The 14,240-nt window shown below is 48.6% G+C and overlaps 2 protein-coding genes across 2 annotated transcripts; both read right to left on the bottom strand.

Moving 5' to 3' along the window:
• Positions 1-2,954: 2,954 nt before the first annotated feature.
• On the bottom strand, positions 2,955-4,830 carry LOC125540858 (desmethyl-deoxy-podophyllotoxin synthase-like). Its single transcript, XM_048704396.1, has 2 exons — positions 3,827-4,830; positions 2,955-3,716 (listed from the first exon to the last, which is right to left on the bottom strand). The coding sequence occupies exons 1-2, from the start codon at positions 4,745-4,747 to the stop codon at positions 3,108-3,110; spliced, it is 1,530 nt and encodes a 509-aa protein (XP_048560353.1). The 5' UTR covers positions 4,748-4,830; the 3' UTR covers positions 2,955-3,107.
• Positions 4,831-7,418: 2,588 nt separating this feature from the next.
• LOC125540857 (protein STRICTOSIDINE SYNTHASE-LIKE 10-like) lies at positions 7,419-8,532 on the bottom strand. Its single transcript, XM_048704395.1, has 2 exons — positions 7,982-8,532; positions 7,419-7,899 (listed from the first exon to the last, which is right to left on the bottom strand). Exons 1-2 carry the CDS (start codon positions 8,530-8,532, stop codon positions 7,419-7,421), a joined length of 1,032 nt encoding a protein of 343 aa, XP_048560352.1.
• Between the last annotated feature and the right edge of the window lie 5,708 nt (positions 8,533-14,240).

Here is a 14,240-nt window from a genome sequence, read left to right as displayed (position 1 = left end):
GTGCAACATCTGCCGCTGCAAAAGGACATCATGGTCAATCACAGCAGCAAGGGCATCGGCACAACCAACAGGCACCGCAGACCTAACCATCGTTGCAGCTAAAAGAACTGCAGAGCGAGCAAGCTCCCTGTAAGTCGACATACACTCAAAATTATAGTCCAGAATCACAAACCCATACAAACTCTGTAAGAAGCAAATGGCCTGGAAAGCAGCCTTCTCGTAAAGAGAGAGAAAATCCACACCATCTTGAGCCCAAAAAAACCTCCTCATGCTCCCAGAATCACTTCCGGGCACATCAAATTCGAGCTCAACTCCTCCGAGCACGACCCCATCGTCCATTATCTCTCTCAAGTACGAATGGAATGGCAACGAACACCGGGTGGCAACCACATCCAATAGATGCATATACGAACAACTCACAGCAAACATCCTGCCACCCACAAAATATAACCTAGAATAAGGCCACTCACACAAAAAAGCTAGAAAGCACCCCAAAACCAAAACTTAGAACCGATCAGCCAGAAGGTAGTGCCCAAAAATAGACCCCACCATAGATCAACATGCAAAGGTAAATAACAGTAACATAAAAAAGTTAGAAGAAAAGCACCTGAGAGCTAGGCGAAACGTGTCAATGGGAATGAATAACAGCTAGAGACACCACAACAACTGCAGCGACGAACCTGGCACATAACAGCAAGCATAATTACAGTTTATCAGAAGCTTCCCACAGAAATGCATCATTACTTAGTGATGTGCAGGACAACACATCACAGACCATCATCATTTTACAATGAGGAGCGAGTTATGTGCCGAACAACACAAACTACGAATGATGTACAACCAATCTTACACATTAGAAATAACAACACCCAAGATTATAAAAAATACTGCCAATTGTTTAGTGCTTGATTTTACAATACACCAACTGCGATAAAACAACAGCAACCGAGTGCACACACCTCACAACCATCATACAATCACACTTGCTTGCATCCATGTTTTGCATCTGTCAGAAGCTGTCATGGTAAATCTCCTAAACCTGAACATATGTAACGACTGTACATCCATTTGCTTTGCATAGTCTTCACGTGAATACATAATTAGTTTGATACCTAACTATGCTGTATAAATTGTTATAGTTCAGTTTGATTGTAATCTTACATACCCAAACCAGACAACCATGCAACGGCAACAGCGGACAGTTAAAGAATCAACAAAAAATAAACGCATATGTGGATGGTTCAGATCCGCACCTGAAACAGAAAAGCAGGACCAAGCACGGCCAAATCCGAAGAAGGAACAAACCATATCCACCTCCCAGTTCATCCGCAAAGAACAACCACGGCGTGAGCCACGCACAGATGCACAGCGAGCAGGAAAAACGAAAGGACTAACAAAGAAAGAAGAATGAACCTTTCCCATGGCGACGGCCGAGCAAACGACGGACGACGGACGCGAGCGTGTGGCCAAATCCGGAACCAACTGCAGCACGAGGACGAAAACAGCCTAGCCACGAGGAACGGCCGCGAGAAGGGGAAGGATGGATGGAGAAGAGTGCGGGACGACGTACCTGAGGCAAGGCGAGCACGTCAGCTCCAAATCCGGACCGAGCGGCAGCGGCACAGAGAAGCTAGGGTTCGTGAGTGGGGGGAAGAGAGGAGCGAGGGGAGAAGGTGGATGTGGTCGCGTATGTGTATCGCCTCCTGGCCCAAGAAGCGAAGTGACGGAAATGGCCCGGTGGGGGCACAATATTTACATATTGATGCAATTGGAATTTTATCCGACGGCCGAGCACGATCACGGTAAAGATCCGGCGGCCCAGAAAGATCTTATCCGAGATCAGACGGTCAATATTAGACAGGGAAATCGATCGGACGGTCCACATTCGCTAATCGATGTGAGAAGCTCATTCCCTCCCGGTCTTTACTCCTGGGATGCATGAGAGAGAGACAGAGAGAGATTCATCTTACATAAATGCCCCTTTTGATTTTTTTTCTCTTCTCTCTCCTACTTTTTAAGGGTATATTTTTAATCTAAGGTCATTCTACTATTCATTTGCGAATGTCGAGAGTGGGGAAGTATCAGGTGATACCATTGCTTACATGATACCATGATACCAACTTGCAAAACTCAAATTTAAACATGTCAAAAAATTCTGAAAAAATTATGAATGTTCACAACACATATGTCGACAACCCTTAAAAAATTTAGATCAAAATTCGAAATACACAAGAGAAACAAAAAAGACAAATTCATATGTGAATAGTGGCATTCTAGCTTTTGTCTTCTTTTGACACTATTCATGATGGATTTGTCTTTTTTCTTTCTCCCTCTCTATTCCGAATTTTGATCTGAATTTTTTAGGGGTTGTTGACATATGTATTGTGAACATCCATGATTTTTTTCAGAATTTTTTGACATCTTTAAATTTGAGTTTTGCAAGTTGGTATCATGGTATCATCTAACGACTAGTATCACATGATATTTTCCCTGTCGAGAGTACCTATATATTGGGTACGGAAAAGACTTTTCAAAACTGTTTGCAAACTACTGGAATTATTGCAATTGAAAAATTAGATCTCCGAAAGCCCAAACCATTCGCTGCTTGTTGACTTAGCAAAACATGGAAGAAGATCCCATGCTGAAGAGTACTTCGTAGACGTCTTGGCGACACCAAGTACACATTCTTAGTCAGTTGTTGGCTTGTGCCGATAGTTCTTGAAGATGGTATTTCCACTGTTGTTTTCTTTTTTAAAGATTCTCCAATGAGGTGGTTGACGGTACGGGAAACCACCAATACCCTCACTACGGTGGCGAACGTGGCCGAAAGACCAAAAGGGAGTTCACACAAGGAGTAGAGTTTGGAAAATATAGCTTGAGCTCATAATATAAAACAAAGAAAATCAGATTGGTGATGGGAAACCATATATTTAATAATCAATACAAAAATATTAGATTTTTTTAATAAACCATGAAAACAACAGAATACAATCATTACTACATTACCACCATGACACACTTGGTAACAAAATTGTAATATACAGCTGGAATGTTCGATCTAGCCAATCTAGTCGATGGCATCCAGCATGCGACATATGAAGCATGCGCTAATTAAGCGGCACAAGGACTTTGGCATACAGATACAGGTCGTTCTTCCGGCCGACGGCGATGCCCATCTTCTCCTCCATGTCCAACTCTCCTCCGGCAGGAAGCTCCCAGTCAAAGTGGTAGAGGAGGGCGGCAAGGGCGAGCTCCATGCTAGACTGCGCGAACAACATCCCCGGACAGATCCTCCGGCCTGCCCCGAACGGTGTGTACTCGAAATTGGTTCCCTTAAAGTCCACTTCGCCCGACTCGAACCGCTCCGGCCTGAACTCCTCTGGGGCATCCCAGTGCTTGGGGTCTCGGCAGATCGCCCACGTGTTCACAAACACAGTGGTGCCCGTCGGCACGTCGTAGCCGAGGACCTTACACGCCTCGGTGGGCTCACGCGGCAGCAGTAGGGGCACCGACGGATGCAGCCTGAGCGTCTCCTTGATGACCAGCCTCATGTACTTGAGGTCAGCCAGGTCGTCCTCGGTTACGCTTGCCTTCCCTTGTAGGTGGCTACGTACTTCGGCTTGTGCTTTTGCCATGATGGTTGGGTTCCTCATCAACTCCGACATGGCCCAGATGAGCGTCGTCGCCGACGTCTCGCTCCCGGCACTAAACAGGTCCTGCAGAATAGAAGAGAAGGTCATTTAACTTCCAAATCATGCAAATTAAGAAAATTAAAATTTACTAGTTAGTGAATGAAAACAAAATAATTAGCCAAGCGGCAGCTTACCACTAATAGACACTTGATGCTTCCCATGGTAAAAGGCGCATCATGGCCGCCTTCCTTCTGTACCCTGAGGAGCACATCCAATAGGTCCTCCTGCTCCTCCTCCTTCCCGTCGCCGTTGGACGCAGCGGCGGCGGCCTTCACCTCCTCGTGCTGCTTGATGGCGCACTCGATGAGCTCGAAGCCCTTGGTGTGATTCTCCCACGCCTGTCGGGCGGAGCCGCTGACGAAGCCGATGAGCCGGGATGAGGGGAAGAGGTCGCCGAGGTTAAACCCAGAGAGGATCCTGACTCCCTGCTGGAGCACCTCAAGGAACTCTTCCCGCCTACTGAACCTGTCCCCGATCATGGCGCGCACGGTCATGTCCGCGATGAGAACGGCGAGCCGCTCGCTGACGTTGACGGGCTCGCCGTTACCGGCACCCGCTGCGATGGCTGCCACGAGGCGTCCCGCCTCCTCCTCCCGGACGTTGCGGAACGACTGCACCCGGCGGGCGCTGAGCAGCTCCATGATGCAGATCTTGCGGAGCTGGCGCCAGTGAGCGCCGTAGGGCGCGAACGCCACCCCGACCCCGTCCGACATGAGGATCTTGGTGGTGGGGCTCCATGGCCGCGTCGCGAACGTGACGTCCTGCGTCTTCATGACCTCACGCGCGGCCTCGGCGGACGAGGCCACCACCACCGGCACCTCGCCGAGCTTGAGGTACACCAGCGGCGCGTCGCCCAGCCGGTGCGCGATGTCGGCGAAGGCGCGGTGGACCAGCGGCTTGCCGGCGAGGTGGTGCAGGCTGCCGATGACCGGCAGCCGCCAGGGGCCAGGCGGCAGCTTCTGCCCAGCGCCGCCGCTGCGCTTTATGATGTGCTTGAGGAGTAGGAGGGGGAGCACAAGAGCCAAGACGAGATAAACTGCTTGCTCCATGGCCATGGCGGCGTGTTGCTTTCTTGAGCTAGGCACTGTGGATGTGGAGCGGGGATCGTCGACTGACTGCACAATGCTCTCCTATAAGATCGGCGGCACTATATATAGGCAAGCAGCACGGACCAAGTCATCGTTCACTCGATTGAATGGTATGAGTGATTGCACGGCAAGTTTGCTTGTTGCCCGGAACCGCCCGCCCGCCCGCCCGTGTCGTCGTCTTCCCGGGAGCGATAAGGATGGGTACTAGGAAGGAAGTGTCGCTGCACATGCATCTGGACGCGTCAACATTTTCCGTCAACAGAAAACGTCACAGTTTGGAGGATTCTATAATCATGAACGGCGGCCGAGAGTATTCGGATCGAGATTCCTACTTGCTTTCAGGTGATCGGCGATGGTTGCGCGATCGTGTCTCGCTCTTCGTCCACACATCAACACCATGGCCACCTCCATGGCCGCTCAAGCCACCCGCGCGCGTCTCTTCCAGGAGGGCGCATGCATGCATACATCCCAATCACGCAACAAAGGTTTTTTAGTGCGACCGGGCATTGTTTTTCATACAGAAAAGTCCTTTGACTGAGAGCAAAAAAGAAAAAGAACACGAGAATCGGCCATTTGAAAATAGGAAATTTCCAACGGGACCAAAGGAAGCAAATTTTACACCGACTGTTTACCCCTTTGTGAACAAGGGCATTGTCAGGTCCAAAAACAATGTCAAATTTTTTTCTTTCTTTTTTTTTGCGAGTGAAAAGAGTTTTATTCCGTTATAACAGGATTACAGTCGAGAGGCAGAAATTCCTCAATACATGGCGGTCCTCTATATTTGTAGCGATACGGCAGTGGTGCTCTCCGTACGACTATACGACGCCAACCGATCTGTCACCCTATTTTGCTCACGTTTAATTTTCAAGGGAATAAACTCTCCATCTTCCATAAGAAACCCGATCTCCGCCACCAAATGCCCGTGTGCCAATCTCGACAAGCCATTCCCCGTCAAAGCTGACAGCGCCTCCGAGGAGTCTGACTATGCAATAATCGGGCCATCACTATGCTGCAACGCCAATACATCCCCTGCATCAAAGCGTGTAACTCTGCCTCTGGTGCGTCATTACAGTTAAACAAATAGCAATATGCCGCGAAGACCACCGCGCCATCAGGTTTTCTCATGATCATGTCAATAATGCTACATACACCTTGATGTCCTATCCACCCGCTCCGTCGTCGCAAATGTATATATATGTACGAAAACTGAAGAAGTGTTGTTTTTGCAATGAACATGAAATGATCCAATTCTTATTCCTCGCATGCCTTCTATAGCAGACGGTGTACGTGGTTTTTAAATCTTTCACTGACGGTATATCTAATATGTTTGGAAATTTATCAGGAGACAAACCCACTTAGCAATCTCAAATCTTATTCTGGTTTATTTGTTTTCTTTGTTTTGAAAAAACTTTACAAAACTTGGACACAACTTTGCATTGAAATTGACTTTTTGGTAATATGCAAAGAATAAGCATTTAATACTGCAACTTTCACACTCTAATATAACTAGCACACAACTTTTGCACTGAACTTTTTGTAATATGCACATGCAATTTCCGCGCTATTGTATAATTAAACGCGTAATGTATAGTATTTGCACGTATACTTACACACACAAAATTAATGTTTTCAGGAAGCATGAACTAGTGGCATTGACATTTTCCTTTATAAGATGAAAGAAGATGCAAAAAATAAAATAAATAATGAAAAAATAGTCACACTAGTACATATAAATTTGATTTTTATAATATTTAAGAATGAACATGTAATGGTGGATTCACAAATAAGAAGTTTCTAAGAATGAATACCCTTAAATAAGAAAGAAGATGAAATATAAACTCAAAAAAGTTTTGAAGACTGTATTAGTGGCATTGTTCTTCTAAGAATGAATACCCTTTAAGAAGAAACAAAATAAAATAAAAACTGAAAACTTTCACGCAACTATGCAATGAAACCACACTGTTTATAATATATGCAAATGATAAACATATAATAGTGCAATTTATGCACTCTAGGATAATTAACACACATATTGTATAGTATTTGTGTGTAAAAACTTACACTCATCCAACATCCCAAAAATACCCATAAAGGAAAAGGAAAAAACTAACTAAAAACAGAAAAGGCAAAAGCAAAAACACATAAACATAGAAAAAGAAAAACTATGGGTTTCAAGCTCAATAAGAAAATTGATAGACCCAAAACAAGGGTAAGTCGAAAATTCAACCCGAAAGCCGTGAAAGAACACAAAGAGGGAAAAAGAACAGCACAAATCTTGACAAAAGAATCAAAGGTCAGAAAATAGACTGACCCAATATGAAAACCATGCAAGCGTACGGCCTTTGTTCGCCAAATAGATTTAGTGAATTGAGAGAATTTAAATAGCTATTTAACTGGACTTTTTGAACGAATGTATTAAGTTTTAGGACGTGCACGCACACTGCCACACGATATGTGCATGCCAAAATGTCCCATGAAAAGAAACTTCCACCCAAGATTGAGAACAAAGAGAATTCAAAAAATGAAATATTGTCTTTGAATTTATGTCAAACTAAAAACGAGATCAATTACGTCCACCAACAAATTTTTAACCTACATAACTGACCATGTTATGACAATCTTCTAACAAAAAAAAAGACTAGGCAACTAGGCCGATATAATCGAGCTCGACGGAGCCGAGCCACAGCTGTCCTTTCCTCTCCGTCACCTCGCTGAGCGTCACACCCTTGGCTGCCGTCAGCTCCTCGACCTCCACGCCGCCGCCGTCGAGCCGGACACCGACCAAGTGCTTCACGGGGGCTGTGGTGGCGCCCGGGCGACCCTTCTCCTGGTTCAGCGCCACCCAGTAGCCGCCCTTCCCGTCCCGCCGCACGTTGTCCGGATAGCCCGGCAGGTCGGCGAGCAGCTCGTAGTGGCCAGCCTTTGGTCCCTGGAGATAGTACCTGTGTGCCTGGCACGGCACGGTGTGCGCGACGACGATGAACGTCCTGTCGTAGCTCACTGCGACGCCGTTGGGGTACGGCAAGCCGTCCTTGAGCACGGTGACCTGCTTCGTCTGCGCGTCGTACTTGAGCAGCCTCCCCGTCGCATCCGCGTTCATCATGATCTCCGTATTAAATCTGCCGAGGTCAGTAGTTTTAACTTTCGTATTACCAATTTGTGAAGTTGAGCATGCAGAAGGGATCTGGATTAAGTACGTACCTTCGTGGATATGTCACGCTGCTGTCGGTGAAGTAGACATCACCGGTGACCTGATCGATGTCGATGCCGTTGACGAAGTTGAACCGGACGCCATTGGCCGTCGTGGCAAGCACCTCGGCCTCGCCGCCGTCGGGGCCAACCCTCATGAGCCCCTTGTACGCGTCGGCGATGTAGAGGTCGCCGGACTTGCGGTGGAACGCGAGCCCCAGCGGCCGCCCGCACAGGCTCTCGGTCTCCTCGGACGGCGCCACAGGCACGGTGCACATGGGGAACTTCCTGTAGTTGGCGTGGTGGGCGAAGGTCGTCCAGCCGACGGCGCTGCCGCCCCACTTGAGGACGCGGCCATCGGAGACGCCGGTGTAGGGGCCCTGGCCGCGCGCGTCGAAGGCCAGGCTCTCGGCGCCGGTGACGCCGTTGGGCAGGGGGAGGTGGAGGCTCCACTCCGTCGGGCTGGTCTTTACCTCCGCGGCCGAGCACGACGGGGCCACAGAGACGACGAGAAGAGCGAGCAGGAGGACGAGCCACCCGCTCGCGGATCCGCGGCGCCCCATGAGCTGCAGCGCCGGTGGTTTCGTCGGAACAAACGCTCCGTCGATCGAGCAGAACGATTTGCGGGTTTGCGTGAGTTCGTTTACGGCAGGTAGCTAGAGATTTAAAGGGCACGATCGCATTGCATCGGGAGTTTGAATTCGAACGGCCATCTGATTCAGAGTTGTAACGTTTCTCCTCCTTTTGAGGAGATTCGGAGTTGTAATCGTCTGCGTCGCGCGGAGGTGGACACTTCTACGGTGTGGTGACACGTGTCGGATCTGATGGACGTAGACGAAGTGCAGGCACGTATCATACTCCAATCTGTGTCAGTTCACCCAACGGGATTTTCCAAAGACTTGGCTACCTGGTGTAGGGATGCAAGCGGACACGTTCGCATCGTCTGTGTACGTCGGCGGCAGCCGAAAATTACTATTCTCCCCGTTTCAGAAACAAGTGTTTGAACTAAAATCACGACACATATTTTGAAATGGATAGAGTACTAATACATACATTTTTTTTCTTTTCTTTTCTGAGGTACTCTTTCGCTTCTAATCCTCTGTTTAAAAATATTTATCGGAGAAATGCATAAAAATGGATGTATCTAAAACTAAAATACGTCTTGATACATCCATTCCTCCGACAAGTATTTACGAACGGAGGGAGTATAATATAAGAGTGGTTTTGACACTAAACGCTCTTACATTATGGGACGGGAGGAGTAATAAAATAATTGCGACCACCAGGCATCCGTGGACCAGCCCAAAATTTGGCTGGTCGCCGCATAGCCGTGGGATCTTGGTCCGCGTAGCCGTTCGATGGGAGCTATCGCCTACCTCACATCTTGTGCGTCTTCTCTCTAGGGAACAGAACACGGGGGGAAATCCATGGCGGGTTGTCCCTCTCTTCTTTCCGCTTCCCCTCCCCCGCCACCGCGTGCAGCGTGCGTCCGGCCTCACCTATTTGCGTTGCCCCCCGATGCTCGCCGTTGAAGCTCCCTGTTGATGCTCACCGTCGTCAGAAACGCAAAAAAAAAAAATAGGGCGTTGACCCGTAGTAGCTTTTTTGTTGCCTCCCCCCGCTCCCTGTTGCATCCATGGGTGCTCCCTCTCTGGCGCCGGTCGCAAAACACCGGTCCTCGCAGGCGTTGTGGTCCCTCCAGTATTAATACGGCCACGACGTCACTAGCCAACCGAGCCGGTGGTAGCAAAAGAAGACCCTAGTTCCAGCATTGGGCGTGGCTGGTTCCAGCATTTTTATCCGTCTGTTGCAACGTCGATAGCACGCGGGCGTTTCTCTCCTAGCCCATGCTCTAGTCGGTGCCAACTTTTTTGTCGCCAGTTGCAGCTTTTTTTTCTGTCATATGCAGCATCGGCAGCGGCCGCATCGCGCTTGTATCACTCATCAGTCGTGGTCACCCACCATCGCCTGCCCATTGCAGCTCGCGGCCAGCCTGAGATGCAGCTGCGAAGGGCGCCGGGGTTCCAGTTCGCAGCCGTATGAAGCTCTGGTGAGGACGCATGCGAGCGGAGCAGCCATGGGGGGAGCTTGTCCGTGAGCCATGAGAAAGGGAGATGCGAGGGAGGATGGGGTGTGATATGTTTGTCGAATAAAATTGAAGGGAGGGGAAGGGGATCAGGCTGAGGGAAGTGGAAGGACAACGCATGGCCCACACGAGATGATGCTTACGAGACACGCGGTCGCGCTTCAATCGCGTGGCTCACATGGGACCGGCCGAGTTGTTAGCCGGTCGTCCGGCCGCAAATATTTCCCAACAAGAATGCATTGTTGCTTCAAAACTTGAGCATGTATATGCAGGTGTCGCCCGCCTGCATTTCTAGTTTAGTGGAGCAGTATCAGCCGTCTACAAATAATTTAGGACCGATGAGATATCTTAACAACATTATAGTACAAACACACACAAAATGGATATTTTTTATATTGGCACCCTAGAAACTACAAGATAATATCAAAAATAATATCACCTATGAATTTCAATACAATTTTCTAGTTAATCTAAAAAATCAAGTCTATAAAATTCAATATAATTTTTTAAAAAGATTCAGAAGTTTGAAATGCACATTTCATCTTTTCATATAAAAATGTGAATACAAGAATTGAACTTGGTGTGACATGACTATGGGATGCTACTGAAACTGAAAATTATTGAATATTATTAAATTATATTTCTAAACTTTGTTAAAGGAATGGGCATTTTGTTACCTGTAAGAAATGCCTCTAAAGTTGATTTTAAAATTGCTAAATTAATTTAAATTTGTGTGAAACATCTCTTGAGTATTTATGAAATTGATTGCATATGAGTAAAGCAATTACAATCATTGTGCAATTTCTATGGAATTTTTTAAATACATTGGAATATGACTTAAATAATTGAAAATTATGTAAATATATATGGATCATACTTATAAGTTCTTCTAGATCAATGAATAGTAACTAAATTAATTGAATATTTTTTAATAAAAATGATTTTTGTTTAAACATCGCCAAAATAATTGAAAATTTTGAATTAAAATTAAGAATTAGACATAGCTCATATTGAAACTATTTTATGAATTAATTTGAAGTGTGTGAATTTCATTGAGCTATTTGGTTATATTAGATTTTGTGGAAATTTGTAGAATTAATATTATTTGGAAATCTGGACAATCCAAAAATATATGCAATTTTTGTTCATCTTATAATCCGTGAATTCTGCTTAGCTCTTCTTTAGAATGTGTGTTTAATTTTATCACTAGATAAAATAGGCAGTTGGGGAGTGATTTAGGGTCAAGCTCTTGTTTGTCTGACCTTCATGAATTGGAGGTGGATTTGAGGAGGAACACAAAGATCACAAAGGGGGAAAGCACTCTATTGAACAACATCCGCACACAAGATAACAAAATCACAAACCAAAGAGATAGCTCTTAAGGGCATCTTCAAGGCGGACCCGCAGACCGCCCGTATACATTTTGTTCACCAAGTTCAAAAAATATTCATCGAATTCAAAAATTGTTCATCAAATACAAAAAAATGTTCATCATTATTAGAAAATTATCATACAAAATTTTCCATAAAAATAAAAAAGGTTCGTTAAAATTAAAAAAAATCATTCTTTTGAAATTGCGGACATTTTTTAATTCAAGAAATATTTTGAATTCGGTGAACATTTTTTTAAATCCGTGAGCATTTATCATTTCCCGAAAATTTGTTCAAACTATGATTTTTGAATTCAGGAAAATTTCACAAATTGCAATTTTTTTCAAAATCCCAAATTATTGTTTAAAAAAAGTTAAAACAGAGAAAAGCCAGAAAAAAAATCTGTTTCCGGCCCGGCGGATGGGCTAGGCAAGAGGGGCGCGGAATAGGAGCTCCCCTTCCCTTCAATCAAAAAAAAAGAGCTCCCCTTTGTTGACTGTAACTCCTCGTCTCCCATGCATACTTGTACGTGCCCCATGCACTAACCCCACGATCCTCCCTCGCATGCGCACGTCGCGCCTCTGTAACCTCTCGCGCTCATGCGCTCTGTTGTAACACAGGCTATATAGCCTCGAGTAATACACACAGCGACATCCAAGGTGCATCGCTTCCTGCTTTCTCTCGTCTACATGGTATCAGACGCCGGCATCGTCCAGCGCCTGTAGATCGCTTCCGCTGCCGATCTCTCCTCGCGGCGTCATGGCTACGCCTCTGCCGCCACCCCCACCCCCACCCCCTCCCTCCTTTGGCCGTGGTCTCCACGACGCCTTCACGGCCGCCGCCGCTGGCGCGGCCACCCCCAACCGCACCGAGCTCCTCACCCCATCGGCCCTTGCCGCTGCCTCGCACACTAACGCGCTCGTCCACGGCTCCGGCGGCCCCTCTGCGGCGATCGCGCCGGCTCCATCACACCTTGCGGCTGTCTACATCAACCAACATGTGTCGATCGTCCTCAACCTCAACCCGCCCAACTTCTCTCAGTGGCGGACGCTGTTCGAGGTCACCTTCTGCAAGACCGGCGTGCTCCCTCACATCACTGCTCCGGCGCTCCCCGACGACCCCGTGTAGCTCCAGGACGACGCCTATGTGATCTCGTGGCTCTACAACCGCATCAGCCCTGAGATCTTCGGGCTCGTCCACCAGCGCGACGCGACCGCCGCCGAGCTCTGGGCGGCCATCTCCTCCATCTTCCTGGAGAACCGCGAGCACCAAGCCGTCTTCCTCGCCACCGACATTCGTCGCATCGAGCAAGGTGCCGGCTCCGTCCTCTCATACTTTGCGCGACTGAAGGACCGCGCCGACAGACTCGCGGACCTCGGTGAGCCCGTCGGTGATCGTGAACAAGTGTTGAACATGTTTCGTGGGTTGCACCCCCGCCTTCGCTATGCTATTCCCATCCTCACAATGCAGACTCCGTTTCCTTTGTTTCTTCGCTGCCGCGCCTTCCTGCTGCTCGAGGAGAGCCGCCTGACGCCGGAGAGCTCTAGCGAGATGGCATGCTGTGCGTGCCCCCAACTCCGGCGGGGGCTCGTCCACGGGCGACAACACCAACCGCCGTTCGGGTGGCAACGGCGGTCGCAACAAGGGCAAGGGCAAGGCCGCCGCTGATGGCGGTGGCGGTGGGAGCTCCTCCGTGCCGCGTCCCGCAGGGCCGCCGGCGCCTGCAACCACGCCCTGGACTGGGATGGTCCATGCGTGGCCCATGCCCTGGCGCCCCCACACACCTGGCGCTGGTGTGCTCGGGCCCCGTCCGGGCGCTCCTGCTCCGTTCGCTGGCCACGCCGCCCACTACGGCGCACCTCCCCTGATCCTGCCCGGCGCCGCCCCGACGCACTAGACCCCGGGTGTCGTCCCTGCTCCCCCACTGTACAACATGGGTGCCTCGTCTTCGACTACGCCCTCGCCACCCATGTGGGACCAAGCTGCACTCGTCCACGCGCTGAACAATCTCGGACTCCAGCAGCAGCAGAGCGCCCACTCCGGCGGGGACTGGTACCTCGACACTGGGGCGACTACACACATGGCGTCCTCATCAGGTCTGCTCACCACATATCAGCCCTATAATTCTTCACGCATTGTTGTAGGCAATGGCAACACATTCGCGGTCACACACACCGGCTCTACCTCCATTCCCACCTCCAGTACCCCCATCCATCTTCAGAATGTCCTAGTCTCCCCCACCTGATCAAAAACTTAATCTCTGTCAAAAAGCATGCACGTGATAATCCTCTTAACGTCGAGTTTGACGATCTCGGTTTTTCTGTTAAGGATCGAAGGACGAAGCGGGTCAGCCTCCGGTGTAACTCCGACGAGGATCTGTATCCAGTCACGCAGCCGCCATGCCACACTGCCCTCTCCGCCACCGTCATCCCGGCCAAGGTGTGGCACCAACGCCTAGGGCACCCCGGCCACGACACCCTCGCCCACACTCTGCGTGCCTGCTCCATCCCTCCACCGCCATCGTCTTCCGAGCTCTGTCATGCTTGCCAGTTAGGGAAAAGTGTTAGGTTGCCATTTTCATCTTCAGAACATGTTTCGTATTTTCCTTTCCAGTTGATTCACTGTGATGTGTGGACTTCGCCTGTATCTAGTGTCTCTGGCAAGCAATATTATCTTGTTCTACTCGACGACTATAGCCACTTTATATGGACGTTCCCCCTCGATCGCAAGTCTGATGTGTACCACATCCTCCACTCGTTTGCCGCCTTCGTTCGTCGTCAGTTTAACCTCAACGTTCTCACTGTCCAGTGTGACA

The sequence above is a fragment of the Triticum urartu genome, chromosome 2, assembly GCF_003073215.2.
Source record: "Triticum urartu cultivar G1812 chromosome 2, Tu2.1, whole genome shotgun sequence".
Classification (NCBI taxonomy): domain Eukaryota; kingdom Viridiplantae; phylum Streptophyta; class Magnoliopsida; order Poales; family Poaceae; genus Triticum; species Triticum urartu.
Note: the sequence above shows the minus strand (reverse complement) of the source record. Positions and strands in the feature narration are given on the sequence as shown.

Coding starts and splice junctions, on each gene's coding strand:
- LOC125540858 (XM_048704396.1), bottom strand. CDS start 4,747: ATGGCCATGGAGCAAGCAGTTTATCTCGTCTTGGCTCTTGTGCTCCCC. Junction 3,717..3,826: donor GCATCAAGTGTCTATTAGTG/GTAAGCTGCCGC, acceptor TCTATTCTGCAG/GACCTGTTTAGTGCCGGGAG.
- LOC125540857 (XM_048704395.1), bottom strand. CDS start 8,532: ATGGGGCGCCGCGGATCCGCGAGCGGGTGGCTCGTCCTCCTGCTCGCT. Junction 7,900..7,981: donor AGCGTGACATATCCACGAAG/GTACGTACTTAA, acceptor TGACCTCGGCAG/ATTTAATACGGAGATCATGA.